The 18,574-nt window shown below is 30.6% G+C and overlaps 2 protein-coding genes and 1 long non-coding RNA gene across 7 annotated transcripts in view; all 3 read left to right on the plus strand.

Annotated features, from left to right (window-relative positions):
- Nucleotides 1-9,525, plus strand: part of LOC130444263 (protein I'm not dead yet) — a 74,534-nt gene extending 65,009 nt beyond the window's left edge. For all 5 annotated transcript variants that reach the window (XM_056779330.1, XM_056779331.1, XM_056779332.1 and 2 more), the window contains 3 exons: nucleotides 892-1,205; nucleotides 3,826-4,206; nucleotides 4,329-9,525. In XM_056779330.1, the coding sequence (XP_056635308.1) occupies nucleotides 892-1,205; nucleotides 3,826-4,206; nucleotides 4,329-4,580 (947 nt within the window). In that variant the 3' untranslated portion in view covers nucleotides 4,581-9,525. The remainder of the gene's footprint in view (nucleotides 1-891; nucleotides 1,206-3,825; nucleotides 4,207-4,328) is intronic.
- Nucleotides 9,526-9,607: 82 nt separating this feature from the next.
- Nucleotides 9,608-13,579, plus strand: LOC130444265 (uncharacterized). The gene is made up of 2 exons (XR_008909933.1): nucleotides 9,608-9,789; nucleotides 12,193-13,579. It is a non-coding gene; the product is annotated as an uncharacterized LOC130444265 (long non-coding RNA).
- Nucleotides 13,580-15,454: 1,875 nt separating this feature from the next.
- Nucleotides 15,455-18,049, plus strand: LOC130444292 (BLOC-1-related complex subunit 6). The gene is made up of 2 exons (XM_056779366.1): nucleotides 15,455-17,255; nucleotides 17,310-18,049. Exons 1-2 carry the CDS (start codon nucleotides 16,856-16,858, stop codon nucleotides 17,678-17,680), a joined length of 771 nt encoding a protein of 256 aa, XP_056635344.1. The 5' UTR covers nucleotides 15,455-16,855; the 3' UTR covers nucleotides 17,681-18,049.
- The last annotated feature ends 525 nt before the right edge of the window (nucleotides 18,050-18,574 follow it).

The raw sequence follows: 18,574 nt of genomic DNA on the forward strand, positions 1-18,574 counted from the left end.
GACGAGAGAATGGATATATTAAAATGGTATTATGGTATATCAACAAATAATTAATTGGTTGATTTGTGCTTGTCCAATATTAGTCGAATTATCCAAAATATGTGTGTTTGTATGCAAAAGTAGGAAACAGCGATCTACCATGTGAGAAAGCAATCAATGGAATTCGGTAAACAGGAAAATAAATGTTTTTGCTCCTGCTGAAACCAAATAAGATTGGAATATTTTAAACAGATATAGTTAACATTGTGTCAAAGTACAAATAACTCAGGAAATATATTCCAAAGACAAGGCGAGTTATGATGGAAAATCAAAAGAAAAACGATTTTGTAGCTTTGTTAGTTTTTGGATACATCAATATAATATAGTCTATTCACCGTAAGATTCGTTTTTACAGTTTATACAGTTCTACCACTTCTTGTTGACTTTGAAGGTTTCTGAAGATTTGATTTCAGTGAGAAGTTTTAAATTATTTGGAAAATACTTTTAATAATAAAATATTTTTTTTTTCGTGATTTCCCAGCCTTCTCTACAAATGATACAAATTTTGAAGAATGAAGAAGTAAGTAATCCTTTATGGTGATATAAGCAAACTTTATGATGGAACTACAACTGAACGGCGCAGAGATATGAGACAATCTCTGTATCTGATTGAAAAATTTTTTAATATTGTTTTTGATCAATATTTTTAATTATAGTTCAATTTTGGAATTTCTTCTCTTCTTATTTATATGATTTTATTATAATTTTTAGACGTGATCTATTGAAATGTACACAGGTTAATGTCTATATACAATAAAATTTTTATATAAACATAAATATTTCATCATTGTATGATACGATTTTCCCATTTTTGTTTGAATAAATAAATCCGATTAATTTTATTTGGTTTAGGTGTGGAATTTACAAAATGGATGATTTTGAATGTACCTATTATGTTAATGATAATGTACTTGGGAATTATATGGCTTCAGTTCTGGTATATGGGATTATTTAGACCCAATTCGGTAGATGCTAAGAAGATAAAAGTTGGTTCACAAGGAGAAGCGGTTGCTAAAAAGCTCATTACCCATCAACTAGAGCAATTAGGTCCTATGTCTTTCCATGAGAAAGCCATAGGTGTATGCTTTCTGTTATCAATTATTTTGTGGTTCTTCAGGAAGCCACAGTTTGTACCAGGATGGGCAGAACTCATCACTGAACATAAAGTAAGAAACAGTTTATAATACTTTTATTAGTCAATTGACAAATGGAATCTCTTTATATGAAGAACAAATTTTCGTATGAAACGTTCTTTAAGTTAATCGCAATAATAATTACACAACCAATTTCACTGACTCAATATAATCCTTGGGTGTGTTGTTACTAAAAATATGACTTGATTCAAAATCTTGTTTCTATTTAGCGAGCCCACAAATCCCCATGTTAACTCAACGCATATTTCATATTCTTTAGAAAGAAACTAACTCACATAATCAATTTTTTAATTGACAGGGTCAATCCTTACATTCTTATTATGATGAAATTTGACTTTATCGATTGGTAACATCCGTTTAACGCTAGAAGCATCCCCAAGAGGAGTTTCTCGATTGATCAGAAAACATCAGCTCACAAATACATATTCTACCAGAAAGAAAGTTCTTTACAACTCAATATCCATTATTTCAATTGATTGATTGCTATCCATACAATTCATATTGAACAGCAAGAAAAAAATTATCGTGGCTACTAAATTTGCAAGGAAACCAAATTCCTTGTCATCACTTCAGTTTGATAGTTTTGATGGAAACATGTTTGAATACCATTGAACACTTATTTGCATATTCCAGTGTAGTAACCATGTCATGGGATTTGAGAAAATAAAAAAGACGCTAAAAATATAACAGCATATTTGCGAACAAAATAAAACAGTTTCTATCTCTCCTACAAAGTTCTTGGAGTCGTGTTAGAACATAATAAAAAAATAAATTTATCTAGTATGTACTATCCATAATCCCAAATTTCAGTAGATTCAACGCCATCTGATGTATTTCTATGGTGCATGATGAATGATAAAATTGACGGATTTATAAATTCTTGAAATCTCTATCCACAGTTATTGTTTATCTTGGTAGACATTCTATTATCAAATCAAAACGCATTAGTTACTTATTTATTGATACGTCTACCATGGTGTCAAATTGAATTAAATAAATTATCTTGATGAATGAAATATTGTAAACAACTAATATCTTCTCTGAAAATACGCTTTATATTCCGATCGGTCAAGGCCTTTTTATTTAATTTCACTCGTGCTTCTTAAACGGGAAGTTCAAAGTCTAATATTATTCATAGTATTCAATTGTTACAATAATTATGCTATGTTCCAAATCTGACCATAATTTACGAACCGAAATTTATACAATGCGTCTGTATTTAAGTATTGATTAATTATTCACAAAAAGAACTAAACAATCTCAACAGATATTTACAGTGAGTAGATATCGATCTATCATAAGGTTGTCTGGAAAAAAATGAAATTTCTGTCGTTTCATGCTATAGAACTTTTCAGAAACTATGAGCGGATCACGGTCATTGATGTTCGGAAACTGATAGAGTTAATTGGGTCGTAGTAGACCTTTTCTATGGGGAAGTCAAGCTAATTTCATATATGTAATAAAATATGGAATGTATGATTGTGATGAATATAATCCCTCAAATTTTCAAATTGATATCTCAAAGAACAAAGGAGGCACTGAACTTTATCACACTAATCAAACACCATTTAAAATCATTAGGTAAGATCTTAAAAAAATTTATCGAATAGAGCCACATGGATTAACTGAGATTCAAGCGAAGTGTCGAGTATAATACCCTGCCGAAAGATGATTTCATTAGACGCATTGTTATGATGAAAAATGATTTATCGTGATAAGATGGAAAATTACCAGAACCAGTCACAAGCAAAGAACGATTGAAGCGGAGAAGCTTGTTGTGTGTCTGGTGGAATTATGAAAGTTTGATATACTCGAAATCATTCCAAATGACCGAGCTATCAATGCCGTGATATATAGTGGACAGCTGATGAGAATGTATCAAATTTTATTCGGAAACGGGTTCTCTTACAACTAAGCAATGCTAAACCATATACTGCGAAAGTTACGCTGAATAAGATTGAAGAACTAGGTGATATTGAACTTCTGCCACATCCCTCATTTATCCCGCACCTTGCACTGTCAGATTACTTTTTAGTAAGATTCATGGCGAAATAATTGAATAGGAGAAAATTTTATTCGAAGGAGAGAGAGAAAGAAAATGCAGTGCGACAATTTTTTGCATCTGAGCGTTGGGATAAAATAATAGCATACGATGAGCTATACTTCAACTATTAAGGCTTTCTTTTTGTATGACTATTCAATATTCAGGGTGAACATTGGAAATGGACATGATCTATGGACCCTCTATATTAAACTAATATGATCAATCTCCAATTTTCGAATCAATTTATTTAATATAAATAATAATCTTACTACATATAATCATATTCGTATTCTCAGAATTACTTTCTCGATCTAAATACATACATACCCATAAGGGTAAAGGCATCATAAGCAACTACCTCTTTTGGTTCGAAATTCTCAGCCAATATTAATCTGGTGAAGGTATTTTCAAACTTTTCAATCATACTTAATTTTATATTTTTTCGTATTGCCGTAAGGATAATATGATGTAATAATTTGATTCACAAAACATTAGTTTGATGTACAGAAACTAAATATATGCACCATATATACTTGATTTAATTATTTGATTCTCATTTGTAAAATGTCATTTAAAAATTTTTTTCAGGTAAAGGACGCAACCGCAGCGTTAATAGTCGTAATGATAATGTTTATTGTCCCCTCCAAACTCGATTTCATTTATATGTTTAGCAGTAATGAGCAAAAGAGACCAAAAGCTCCTTCTCCTGCTCTTATTTCTTGGAAAATCGTTCAACAGAAAATGCCTTGGGGTCTACTCTTTTTACTTGGTGGTGGTTTTGCCATGGCTGAAGGGTCCAAAGCCAGTGGAATGAGTCACATGATAGCTCAACATCTTAGAGGGTTCACTTCATTAAATAAGTATTACGTTATGTTGATTTCCGGATGCATGGGATCTTTTCTCACCCAGTTTTCGAGTAATGTTGCATGTGCCAATGTTATTTTACCGGTACTAGCTGAAATGTCTGTGGTAAGTACATCTCATTTTCTATAACTATCAACTAGAAGTTGTTTTCAAACCAATTTCAAACCATTAGAAAAAGATGCATTTCTGATTCATGAAGTATTAAAAATTAAATGTAATATTTTTAGGATGCCAAAATTCATCCGATGTATCTCATGATGCCCGCTGCACTGTGTTGTTCCTTTTCATATTGTCTTCCAGTATCAACTCCTCCTAACGCAATTGCAGCAGCCCCATGCAACATGCCATCTAAAGAAATGACAAAAGTTGGTATCGGAATGACGATAATTTCTTTATTGGTGCTATTTACCGTTTTTCCTTTTTACTCAAGACTTATATGGGACGTAGATACTTTTCCTATTTGGGCAAAAGATGATTAAAAATTTAGTACTGCCTACTTTAACTGTTTTATCCAAAACTTTATGGATAGAGAAAATTTTATTTAATTTCTTTTGTACATTCTATACTGTACTACAAACAATTTGCCTTTTTATTTAAAACAATTTTTTACTGATTAAGATTTAGAGAGAGTTAAGGTGGGTGAAAGTGAAATAATATTCAAATGAATGTTTGTATTTTATTGATATAAGTCACCTTTTAGAGAAATTTTACCTCGCGTAACGTAGATATGGATGTGTCACTTAAAGTTAATTTTATTTTTCAAAAATGCCATAAAAGTTTAGACAATGGTGTTAACGCCACCTTAGAACTTTTGTTATGGTAACAATTTGATGTTTTAAAATTAGTAGATTATGGACACTATAATTGAATCAGCTGTCAATGTTTTCATATATATCCGTAGTGAATAGTGCCCTGTTGGAGATAAAACATTGAATTCCAATAAATTAAGTCAAGGCATCAATTAGGAGCAAAAAAGGAAATCTCTTATTTGCGGCAAAGTAACATCAATATTATTTTAAATGTGTAATGAGTATATTTAACATTTATTGTTGAAAAGATATTCGATTTTTTGATAATGAACGATTCTTCCCCTCAATAGAGAATAACTTTGAAATGGATATTGCATTATTATTTATTAATTTAGGTATAACCATTTCACTAAACTTTTATTGTAGTTCACTATTGAAATATAGATACAAAAGTTGAAATAATTGATTTTCTTTTGATTCTTCACAAAGTTGCTTTGAAACAGGTAGCTATTTTATCTTAGATACATATATACTACAGCTTTGAATGTACACATTGGTCGCATTTAGCGGACGAAACCGTTATGCAACTGTTGTAAAATCCTAGCGGATACATTCGCTGGCGCGTACGCTACAAACTCAACACGTTCTGGAGCGGCCGTCATGTTTCTTAACGCTTTTATTTTGTGCTAGGTAGCGGTAGCGGAACTGAAACTTGACAAAAGTGAACAAAAACTGAGACAGAACAAGACCCGAAATTTGTTAAAACAACTGTGTGCCGTGACCAAACGTTAAGTTGTAGCTTTCTAAAAGAAAACTGATTGAATTTGGTCGAGAGAATGAGAAAAATAAATTGGAGCTCCATAAATTAATCGCATAATTTAGTTTTAATATACATACATCGTAATTTAAAAAAAACTAGACAAAGTACCGCAACATAATGAACACTCGTCAAGTTCAATAAAAATAATTTCGTTTGAATACACTTAACCAAAAACATAATATAAATCAAAAACAGCGAGCCAGCGAACGTTTAGCACGTTCCCGATCACTCCGCTGAATGCAGCTATAATAATTCGGACAATATTTCAATTTTCCAACTTTTTTATTTATCATTATATGATTAGTAGACAATTGATGGGCTTCCGAAGTATTATTGTTTCTAACTATTTCTCTACGTGATATTTTTTACATTTAAACTTTAGTTTTTAAGCCCAAAATCAGTCTTTGTATATTCAATAACTCCAATAAATTACTCAAATATTATGCACTCATACAGTTGATGTTAAAATATTTAAGGAATAAGTTACTTGAATAAAAAACACCGATTTCACCTGAGTGAACTGATTCAGTACCTAATCGTCGTCTGAGCGTCCGTTTTACTACACTCTCCATGTATTAATAGCATGATAACTTTTTTATTTTGTTTTATGAAAGCGATTTTCCATTTTAATTATAAAAACTGATTATTTTGTAATAAAACCTGCAATGACATTCTAAATATCTACATATTAAAAACAGAAATTTATTTTAGATCTAATACAAAATACAAAAAATCGCTCATAAACGCTGATATCGTAGTAACAAAGTATTTGGGAAAGCTTTCATATTTGGTGAACAGGGTCGACTGCGGAAATAAAAAATCTGAATGAAAATCAGAAAACTATAGGTATATACTTTTTTATTTACAAATTGACAAACCAATGTGCATAATGCTTAAGACAGCAATTCCCTTCCTATTTTGTGCCATGCTTCACCCAAACCCTTCTAAGGTTCTCATGTCCCCCTATGTAACAACTATTTCTTTTTTTTACCAGTTAATAAATCACAGCACTAAATCCACACAGGTAAATATGAAGATAGAAACGGAAAAAATAGTTTTCTAGTACATTTGGTTGAATTTGGGTATTTTATATCAGTTTCTTCACAAAGTTATGCCATCGATCTTTTTATATTAAATAAAGTTTTAACTGACTCATCATCTTGCACTTCTGCGAGCTCCTCTTGATACTGCATATTTGATAAATCCGACAAATCCACTAATATTGGCTGCATTATTCATGTTGGAAAATCAATTTGTTTTAAATCAGAAAATTTTTCTTTTAAATAAATGACAAGTAAAAAAATGAAGAGATTTTTACGAATGAAATATTCAGAAGTAAATGAAATTAGCTGAAAGAGTCAACAATAACAAAATATAACTTAATACAACTTAAATTAGAAGCAAAATCTCTCCGTAAAATTATAACATTAATTAAACAAAAACCTAAATTATTACTAAATCTAAATACACACGTGGCTGTGAAGAAAAGAAATGCTTCTCAGACTCAGTCATCTGACTCAAAGCAAAAGGGTTAAACTAGTGTCGAGTCCATTTCCGAACTGCTCCCTTTTAAAATCAAATTGCTCTCCTGTGGGGCGTGGGCCCCATGTTAGGAAACACGGCCTTAAGTACTTTATTGAAGCTATTCACGACACCTATGACTGTTCCTAACTACTTTGAAAACGAATTTAATCGTCAACAAATTCATACTTTGAGAGTAATTTTACGTCATTTTCTATGGCCTAGATAACGTCGCAGCAATCAACAATAAAAAACATTATTTCGATAATAGAACTATAATGGCGTCAGAATTGATATTTTAATATTTTATATAATTTATGTATTTATTTGAATGAATAATTCTCAACGCTCGTAATAAAACTGGTTTTATTGATAACTAATATTAAATAATTCAAATTTAAACCTTATATAACCCATCTAAATCTCAATTACCTACATAAAAAATTGAAAACTTATAGGGGTAGCCCAGTATTGTTATTAGTGTAGTTATTTTAGTACAGACTGATTTCGTCACTAAATAGAGTTCATACTGGTAGAGAGAGTTATCAATGTTGAACTTATTTCACTCATAACATATCATTATTAAGTCTAAATACATAGAGTAGTAATGTAGCAAGTGTAATAATGTAATTGCTGTAAGTATTGTACAATCACCGTCATCAATATGATTGTAATATAAGAAGTATTGAAACCAAGATTTATAGAAGAAAAGAAATCAGAAATATGAACAGCACAACACTAACAAATAAAGCGTACTCTTACATTTCTTAGTTCAATTTGAAGTTATTCTATTCACTGGATAAATTCAAATAATGTAATTACTATAACAGTTCATTGAATACATGAAAAGTAATCACCGTTTACTATATTTTTAGCTCATTCACTAATAATAGTACCAATTTGCTCATTACTTCAATCCCAGCTTCATGAATTTGATTAGAGAAATAAGATTAGGTGTTTGTTCTTCAGTAGTATATCAACAAGATATTGTTTTCACTTTATATGTAAATTAAGCATAATCTCTACTAGTGAACTCCAGACATGACATTAGGGTTGGAATCACGGTGCTAACATTTTTTCAATAGTCTTTACTTCTTGATAGTTTTTGCACCTTGCTAAGTACGTTGCTTCATAAATTTTGTTCAAAGGCACGGATGACTGCAAATGTATCTACTAGAAACATGTACTTTCAAGAACTCGAGAAGCACAGTCAAAAATATAAGGTGCTTTGTTTGAGATGGAACTTTGACATTGACTTTTGTACATCACTGTATATAAATAATTCATTTTCATTTTACAGTATGGAAACGTGAATTAAAAACGATTGTGGTAAAATTGATCGCAGGGGAGAACAAAACTCAATAAAGAAATTGAATTGACATATCCTGATAATAAAGTTTTCTATTTTATTTGTTATGATAAATTTCTTTGGCTGCATTTGTTGTAACTTTATTACATATAAATAAATAAATTTCTCCTCTCTACTACTCTCTGCAAAACAGGCTAAATATGCATAGCAGGGAACTTGAAAATGCTAATATGATTTCCTGTAGTTTCTTCTGTTGTAATATTGCATGTCTTGTTTATTATTATTATTTGCCATTTAGTTAATTATTTATGAAACTAATGATACCAATGTCAATACTTGTCTTTCTTCTAAGAAAAACGTGAGGAAACTTTCAGTTTTTACCTTAATTACCATTTAGGAAGGTATAAACTCAAAAACGCAGAAATTTTATGATTTTTACCTCCATGCATAAGTTAATTTTCCATTGGTCTTAACAAGTAAATTTATTTTTCAACAAAATCTCAAAGTATATATGGTTCACTGATTGTGCAAATATATAGAGAATACTGACCACAAGGTGAATTTCATAACATTTTTTCTCAAAATCGTTTGCAGCAGTTCTTTTGTTATTTCCAGATTTTACATATTACTCTTCGGATATTTATGTGCTTCATTAAGTTGTGTAGCGTACATTCTTTCTTTTCTGCATTCCATCTTCTGTCGATGTAACGAATTTTTCACTTGCATTCCAATTATTTTACATGAATAGCACATGTTGAGTATGTTCATTGAAAAGCATTTGAGTAATTGTAACCAATATACATATCGATTATCGCATTGACGTGAAGAGTATATGAATACTTTTCTAAAAAATAAACTATGAATGAAATAAATAATGAGTGGTAACCTTAACCACAATTTTGCATTCTCATTTAGTGTAAATTTTAGTTTAAGTATATATTTATTTAAAAATTTGTGAATCTACCTAATAGTATGAACAAATTGTATTTTTATCAAAATATAAAGTAATTAAACTAATGTTGAAAGCTTGTCGTTTTATTATACTTTGAGTTTATCAAAAATCGCTATTTAAAAAATGACTTAAACGCTATTACGAAAAACAAACTATTTACCAAATAAGTGTAGTGATATCTACACAAGCAGATTTTTTGCTAACTTCAAGTAATAATATCCATGTTTCTTGCTACCTTACAAAAAATTGAAAAATACATTTAGGAGTGAAAGAAGAAAGAAATATATAGTTACTCAAATTCAACATTCAGCTTATAAAAGCTGCAGCTTTTTTGTAGGTAAGTGATACATATTAACTCAACAATTAAAACGGCTCTGATATGCTACTAGTAGATAAGAATTATTGCATTTGACTTCCCTCCCTCTTCTGGTCAATATAGTTAATTTGATAATGAAAACAAAATATTTACTCTTACTACTAAAAATGTTCCCATGAGCGTCCCTCAAAGATTTCTTTTGAATCATATAGTGAATTTGGCGCCATGAAAGTATTATTAGTATTATGCTTTGTGACTTTTATCTTCAAAAGTTGTAGAAAATAGTAGTTTTTCTCCTCGTAAATAAATAATTTGATTTTTTAAAATAGAATATGTATATATATATATATATATATATATATATATATATATATATATATATATATATATATATATATGTATACAGTGCTTTTCAGATAAAAGTATCCACCTTTAATAACTTTTGTAATACTGGTATTTAGAAAAAATCCAAAAACACGTCAATTTATGTTGGAAGGGGCAAGCATTATGGCTTATTTAAACTTACTGGAAAAGCCACCCCCTCACCCCTAGCAGCATCCCCTTTATTTTTTTAAATTACTTTTCATATTTTTTATGTAAAATTTGGATACTCCTCTTTGAGCTGATTTCAAAAATGTATAATACTTGTAGGTTAAAGTGGTTAGTTTATGAGATAAACAATTTTTCTTTTAAGAGCACAAATTTTACTTATTATTTACTTTCACCTTATTTGCCTGTACTAAAATGGGTTGTACAACAGTTCAAACTCTTTAATCTTTTTAACTGTGCTATTTATTATGAAGTTACAATAAGTGTTCAGAATAAGTACCATTCACTTCCATACAATGGTATAATCTATTTTGAAATGCCTCTCTGATATTGCTTAATACGGCTGGATTTAATTGTCGACATTCATTTTCTATCCTCTCTCGTAAATCATCCAGAGATTCTGGTTGGGTAGCATAAACTTTTGTTTTTAAATACCCCCATAAAAAGAAGTCTAGGGGTGTTAAATCCGGTGACCTAGGTGGCCACTCCATCATCTGCCCCCTTCTACCTATCCAACAAGCGGGGAATGTTTCGTTTAAAAATTGTCGGACAGGCATAGCATAGTGTGGGGGAGCTCCGTCTTGTTGAAATACCAGTAAATCTTCGGAAAGGTTATCATCATTTTCTATTATTGTTGTAATACGTGGGTCAACCTCTTCCCTGAGTAACTCAAGATATGATTCACCATTTAAATTTCCGTTGATGAAGAAAGGTCCGACAATGTGGTCACCTAGGATACCACACCAAACGTTTAACTTTTGGGGATGTTGTGTATGGAATTCACGCATAATATGTGGATCACTTTCAGCCCAATATCTACAATTATGCCTACTTACTAAGCCATTTAATGACCATGAGCATTCATCAGAAAAGCAAATATTGTTTAACAATTGTGGATTGTTATTGATAATTTGCGTCATTGATTCGCAAAACTCTAGACGACGATCAAAATCATCTTCATTCAACTCGTGCACCAACAACTTTGTATGGGTGGTACTTGAATTTATGTAGAACTCGGAAAACTGTAGAAGATGAAACACCGATCGCTCTAGTTATTGTTGACAACGATTGGGGTTCTGGAGCCTCTGAGCTGACTTGCCCTAAAATTGCCACTTGGATTGCTTCGTTATTTACGAGTCCCTCTCGCTTATGCACTTTATTGCAAACAGACCCTGTTGTGGTAAATTTCTCCATCAGTTGAATTACATACTTATGAGTTGCATGTCTTCCGTCATGTAATTCGTTAAATATTCTAGCAGCAGCTCTTGCACAATTATTATTTTGGTAGTATAAACCTACAATTTCAATTCTTTCTTGCAAAGAGTAAACCATTTCAGAGAAACAAAATAACTAATGTAACAAATTACACTATCAATAGTGACTACAAATTCTAGTTGACAATGTCAAACTTTAATAAAAAGTAGAGTTTTTTGTTGTTTGGATTTTTTAAGTAGAATAAATAGCACAGTTAAAAAGATTAAAGAGTTTGAACTGTTGTACAACCCATTTTAGTACAGGCAAATAAGGTGAAAGTAAATAATAAGTAAAATTTGTGCTCTTAAAAGAAAAATTGTTTATCTCATAAACTAACCACTTTAACCTACAAGTATTATACATTTTTGAAATCAGCTCAAAGAGGAGTATCCAAATTTTACATAAAAAATATGAAAAGTAATTTCAGTAAGTTTAAATAAGCCATAATGCTTGCCCCTTCCAACGTAAATTGACGTGTTTTTGGATTTTTTCTAAATACCAGTATTACAAAAGTTATTAAAGGTGGATACTTTTATCTGAAAAGCACTGTATATATATATATATATATATATATATATATACTACTATACTATATATACTAATTTTAATATATTTTTCAAGCTTTCGTATACTTATGTACTCATCCTCTAGAAAATAATTGATTTTCGATTATTTTGAATCGTATTACGCACCGATGCGTTGAAAGACCCCGCAAGAGATGGAGCGACAACACCTCTAATAATTAAACGGCAGAGGATACGAGGAAAAACAAGCATTTTGCTTACATTAAAGAAGAAGAAGAAGAATAACATAATGGTATAGGCAAACAATTCAAGATATTTAAACTTCAATTCATAAAAAGGATGATTAGGTACTATGATCAATTAAGAAATAATACAGAAACGTCATAGAGGACATAATAAACTAAAATCTAAAAAACCCAAAACAAAAGACGTAATATTATATATCAAATATCTCGTAATAATTGTTACGCTGTCTACCTAGGGCAGAAACCTCAGTATTTAGAAAATAGATTAAAATGTCATCAATATAATAGAAAATTAGAACCGCATTAACGTACCACAAAATATCAAAAAAAAACATACATTCAATTATAAAGATTCAAAAATCTTGAAACGGAATCAAATACATGAAAAAGACAATTATTAGAAATGAAAGAAAGAAAGCCATTAATGATAAAAATACCTAATCAATGTAAAATTTATAGTTCTATTTTATAAATTTTAATGCAACTACGAATAATTTAATTGATGGCTTCTATATATTGTTAAAACAAATTTTAATTAAATATTGATTAATTATTTCAATTAATCAATATTTATATCAATATTGAATCCTATGAATTTAAAAATGTTTACAAGAATTAATACAATACAATATGGTCAAATACAATATAAGAAATATCTATAAATGTATAACAATAATAAAATTTTACTTACCATAATTAATTAAGATTTCCGGTGATTTTTGATATTATTAATGCTTGTAAAAATTTTTAAACTCATGGAATTCAATATTCAAGTTGACATTGATAGAAATATTAATTAATTGAAATATTTATTCTGGTAACTATAAGAATTTTCAACAATTTTCAATTGTTTAGATTATGATTGACCTTGAATTTTTATAGGTTAGATAAGGATAAGTTGTGGTGAATGATGTTCAATATCGATTGGTGAATTTATGGATAACATTAAATTCCAATAGGTTAGGTCTTTATGAATGTAGTTGAATATTTATTGGCTAGAATATAAATGACAATAAATTTTATAGGTTAGGTCGTTATAAGTGAAGTTGAAATTTATAGGTTAGGTGAGGTTAGTTGGTTTAATGGCGTTGAATTTTTATAGAAATTGTTTTTTCAAAATCTAAAAGATATGATATGCATAAATTACACTAAGGTTATTTAAATCAGTTTTCTTATTAATGCATTGATAATGTTAAACAATATATTTTGTTCCTAAAAATAAACGTTTTTTGTAGTTTTTTCAGTTGTCAAAAATCCAAGCAGGATAATAGTATTTTTATATTATTATTATCTATAGACGAACCACATCCATCCACCACTCTTGGTGCATTCCACTAAGCTATCACGGCTTCATTTGGGCGTTCCATGTAGCGATTACGACCGTTGTTGTGGTCACGGCGAGAGCATCACTCATGACGTCACGACTAACGTTCACGACGACCCTTGTCATGAGGTGGGTCGAAGTGAGCGTTGAAATAATCAGCGGAACTTTCAAAACTCAAGCGACGCAGATTGCAACCATGAGAATCTGCCTCATTAGAAGTGGGATGGGATATCATTATATTCTTTTGAAGCATTCTTGTGACGCACCACCAAATATTTTACTAACTCCGCAGAAGATAGTTTGATTTTACTTAAACGTAAATTAGTTAAACATTCCACTAAAAAATTCAATGACTTACAAATTGTAACATAACTTCTTAAGCCATTCCTCTTACAATTTAACGCTCTGGACTATGTGGAAAGGGGATAGATCGAGGTCGTGAACGTGACTGTCGTAAATGCTTAGTAGAATGCACCTATTATTGGACGTAGGCGTTCTTGAGAGTATACTAGACATATTTTGTCATTGGTTTTTGACTTAAAATTAAATCAGTAATTTGTAAACTTTACTTGTTTTCTAAATATTTTCAAGTCTAGTACAAACTTTTAATGACGTACATAGCCATGTTAAAAAAGTCCTGATATTTTAATAATTAATTTGTCATACACAGCTAATATAGAATAGTGGATATTTTTTTGCTTTCATATTTTCGAATGCTATTTATTTATTAGACAACAAATTTAATACGCTTCAAATAATAGCCTTTTTTCAATTAGCCTGATACTCATACATGTTTAAACTACGTTTCATTATGTGAAAGAAAATTCATAGAATACCTGACATGATCACAAATCTTAGTTTCATCAGAAGTTTTTGTCAGAAATAAATAATATATAAGTAGGTATTCTATGAATTTTAAGAGCTTTGGAAAATATGAAAACAAAAAAAAAGTATCCACTATTCTATGTTAGCTGAGAAGTATTAAGAAGATTATTCATCTTATAAAGATAAGAAAATGTATTCAGGACGACCGTGGCATTACTCTTGTCTGCTGAGAAGACCACAATATATTGTTTTAAATATATTTGAAAGCCTGCTGCTCCTTGGAGGTCAGGTTTGAAGGATGTTCGGAGGACCTTGGCAACATCCTGCCTGATAATTTCGGCTTGGACCCCTCAAATGATCATTTGGATTTGGGCATGATAGCGTAATTGATGCCTTTGGCGAGAGCCTGTTTGGAATGTTGAGGGATAGAGGTGTCGAAATAGTTTAGACAAGTGTGTCCATATCAATAGTTTTTGGAGAAGGTTTTTGGAGCGAAATAAGTTTAGATAATTCGTCCTTTACTAAATTACTAAAAAGAGGAAAACTAGTTTTGTTGATGATTCGAAAGATTGTTGATGATTTGTTGTGATGTTTGAATTGAAGGGATTTGGGGGAGCTAGCCGAAACGCGCGTCAGACAATGAAATTGTGAGTAATTGTGTAGTGGTAGTGTAAATACGGTGTTTAGTATGAATATCACCAGTGGCTCCAGAAAATTCCACTCAGTTATTTTTATGAGCCAATAATTAAACAAAATGGGAAAATAATGTGGTTTGTTATCCGTCAGTTGTTAATGTGTTGACATTTAATTCGTAAATTTCTAATTGAATAGTTATTGTGTTAATATTACGTTGAATTGCCCATCAAATTCAACTTTTCTAATGTGTAAAGGTTTCACCATAAAGAGAAATTTCATTCATTTAAATTGATTTTAAATTCTGGAAAAGACTGATGAATAAACTAACAGAAATGGAATATCATTGTATAAATTTTTTGTGGCAATAAATAATCATATTAAAGAAGGCGGTAAACCTAAGAAAACTGTAAATCATCAGCGGAGAATTTTCTTCGCGTGAGATACTACATATCCTTCAGAAACGGACGTTTAGGCAGGTATCGTAAGTGATCATATTATTGGTTTTATATCTATAGATACAAATTTGACAGCCGAATAATATTTAAGCACTATCGGAGGTGAAATTGTTCTTTAGGTAGCCAACCTATATCTCAACGCTTTGCCACGTTTCCAACTCATTATGCTTTAAAAGTGAAAGTTTTCCAAAAATGGATTGGATGTTTGTGTGGCGCTATCTCAAGTATATGCAACTAGCATTACAGACCTCAAAACTGCATAAATTCGGAATATTCCACCCCAAATTTTAGCAACATTCGAGAAGATTTATATAAGAAATAACAACAAGCTAGACAACACCTGAAACATTCATTATATTGTACTTTAGATCAAATACATCATGTTTTGCATAGTTTAGTCGGAAAACCATATACGTAATACTACTATAAGGACAGTTGGTTTGGGAAAAAACGTCCCTACGTTACGGTGCCGACAATATTCATTTTCTCTCTCGTTAGAGATACTTTATCTATACTGCGCATTGAGAATGCACAGAACCGAGCTAGAATCCCGAAGGATAGAGTAATCGTTGCCATTCTGTCTTCCTTAGTCGGAACAGCCTCCACAGCCAACCTGTACATATAGATGTATTACATATATGCGGAAAACACATCTTTTATGATATAGTGTTGTAAAATCAGATTTAGAATGAGCTTTTGAAAATATAGAAATAGAGTGAATGTTTATTAAAAATAAATAGTACTATGTTATACTTTCGTCAATCATTCAGTATATTCAAATTGGTATTTCAACTAAATGCAATTCAATAGTATGTTATTCAATTAGCGAGATTATTACTCATGAGTTTGATTTTAGCAATGTCCGTGGTGTAATTCTTCCAAATAATAAGTAGTGGCCATTATTCCAAATAGAATACTATTCTTTATCTATAACTAGTAATTATAATTAATGTTTGAGAGCTAACTATTTTATCGCAATTAACACGATTTGGACACGTGAAAAATCTTATAAATTTATGCTTATCAAAATTATCAGAAATCTTTCAGAATCTATAAATTGCAAGAGATACTAAAGTTTTTTATTTCAATATGTATATAAGGAATCCAAATATTTGTGAATTCATTTGAATTTGTACAAAACAACCATAAAAATGGACCGAATAGCTCTGGTAGCCGAGGCCTTTCTAATTTAAAGTTGAAGAAGAACCGTACTGTTGATGTATATCGAGTTAGATAAACTATAAAAAACAAATAGAAATTACTAAGTGGTATCTAATGGAATTTACAGATCAAACTTTCGTATCCAATAATTCATTACCAGTTTTACCAGATAGACCTACATCTAATATTCAAAGAACATTGGCTGATGTGAAATCTCAATCAGAAGCTGATCTTGATGAAGATGAAGTCTCTCAACAAATGACTCAATCTTATAGTGAAATTTCATTCAAATCCGATGTTAGCCCAGACAATGAAATACCGTTATCTTCAACTGTGGAGTCCTTACAAATAGCTGATGAAATTAGAAGACCAATATCTTTATCTTACAACAATCTGATGCCCTTAACATTGGAAGGATCCGTGCATATTGAAGGAAATATGACTCATTTTGTAGCTGAAGAGATTGAACAGAAGATTCGCTTGTGCAGCCCAGTGTCAAAAAAGGATACTCCGGGTAAACATAAATGCAAATAATGTCAACATTATCATCTTGGTGACACCGTTTTAGGTTCCTCAAGAATGTGTACACCAAGTTCCCTATATCGACAATTACTAGTTCCCCAAGTAGGTCATCTTGATTCTGCTCTTATTAATGATTTAGAAATTGAGGCCCAGAAAATGGCAACATCTGTTGATAGCCTTATTGAAAATTTGTGTGGCATTTTACATTCTATATCTTCTATAACTGCTGATAATGTTGATGTTTACAAAAATGCTGTTTCTAAGATGTCTGATGCTATGGATGGCAATATTAAAAGTATGTACACAATGATGGCAAAAGCTGAAGAGGTAACACATTCCATGAAAATAGTTGAAAAGCTTTCTGTTAGAATCAAAGAAATTAAAAGGCTTGTAGATTTATTTGAAAGTTTTGTGTAATTTGTTTTTTGTCCACTGGTTATTATATATTATCCTTTAAGTATGCAGTATATGAAAAACTTCCCTACTTAATTTTCAATAAAAAGCACATTTCTCATTTCAAGATGAGAAAATCTAAAAATTAAATTAATTACTCATTGCATAAAGGCTGTATATTAGGATCAAATCATGAGCAATCATTGATGTGGAATAGCTATTCATGTTCAGTTTGAAATTAGCAGTTATATAACTGTTCATCTTTACTGACAGAATTCACTGTAATTAGAATAATAGGTAACTCAGAATATTACAGATTTTTGTGTTTTAATCAAATTCTATTTATCAAATATTGTTGAAAAAATCATAGAAAAATTAAAAATTTACTGTTCAGCCATAGTCTTTCAATCTAATCTAAATTAAACTCTTGCCTAAATGAATTATAAGAAAAGTTTTCAGTTTGGAGTTTTCATTTAAGATGAAAAAAGATTGATATTCAATAAAAAGGTGACATGCTTGGGGAACTAAATTTCACGGAGACAGGAAAATATCAATTTTAAAAAGGTTTTTAAACATAGATTTCTACAATTTAACTAATTTTATAATAATTCAAGTATAGGAAAAAACTGAGCTACATAAATATGAAGGTACAATTTATGCAAATTTCCAAGAAAGTAGATACTCAAAATTGTGCACATTGAAGGATTCATGGAAAACTGATATGCTGCTCCACGCCTCAAAAATTCAACTTTGAGGGCTAGCATGGGAGTTGATGTTGATGGGAGCAAAGATTCCAGATTGACTGTTTAATCTTTTTTGGATTTGATCAGTGATGAATTCAAGATTCAAGTTATGGGAACGCTTGTAGTAACATGACATAACTAAATTGCTGAAGTACAATCCCTCGGATTCCTTTCC

The sequence above is a fragment of the Diorhabda sublineata genome, chromosome 5 (assembly GCF_026230105.1).
Source record: "Diorhabda sublineata isolate icDioSubl1.1 chromosome 5, icDioSubl1.1, whole genome shotgun sequence".
Taxonomy (NCBI): domain Eukaryota; kingdom Metazoa; phylum Arthropoda; class Insecta; order Coleoptera; family Chrysomelidae; genus Diorhabda; species Diorhabda sublineata.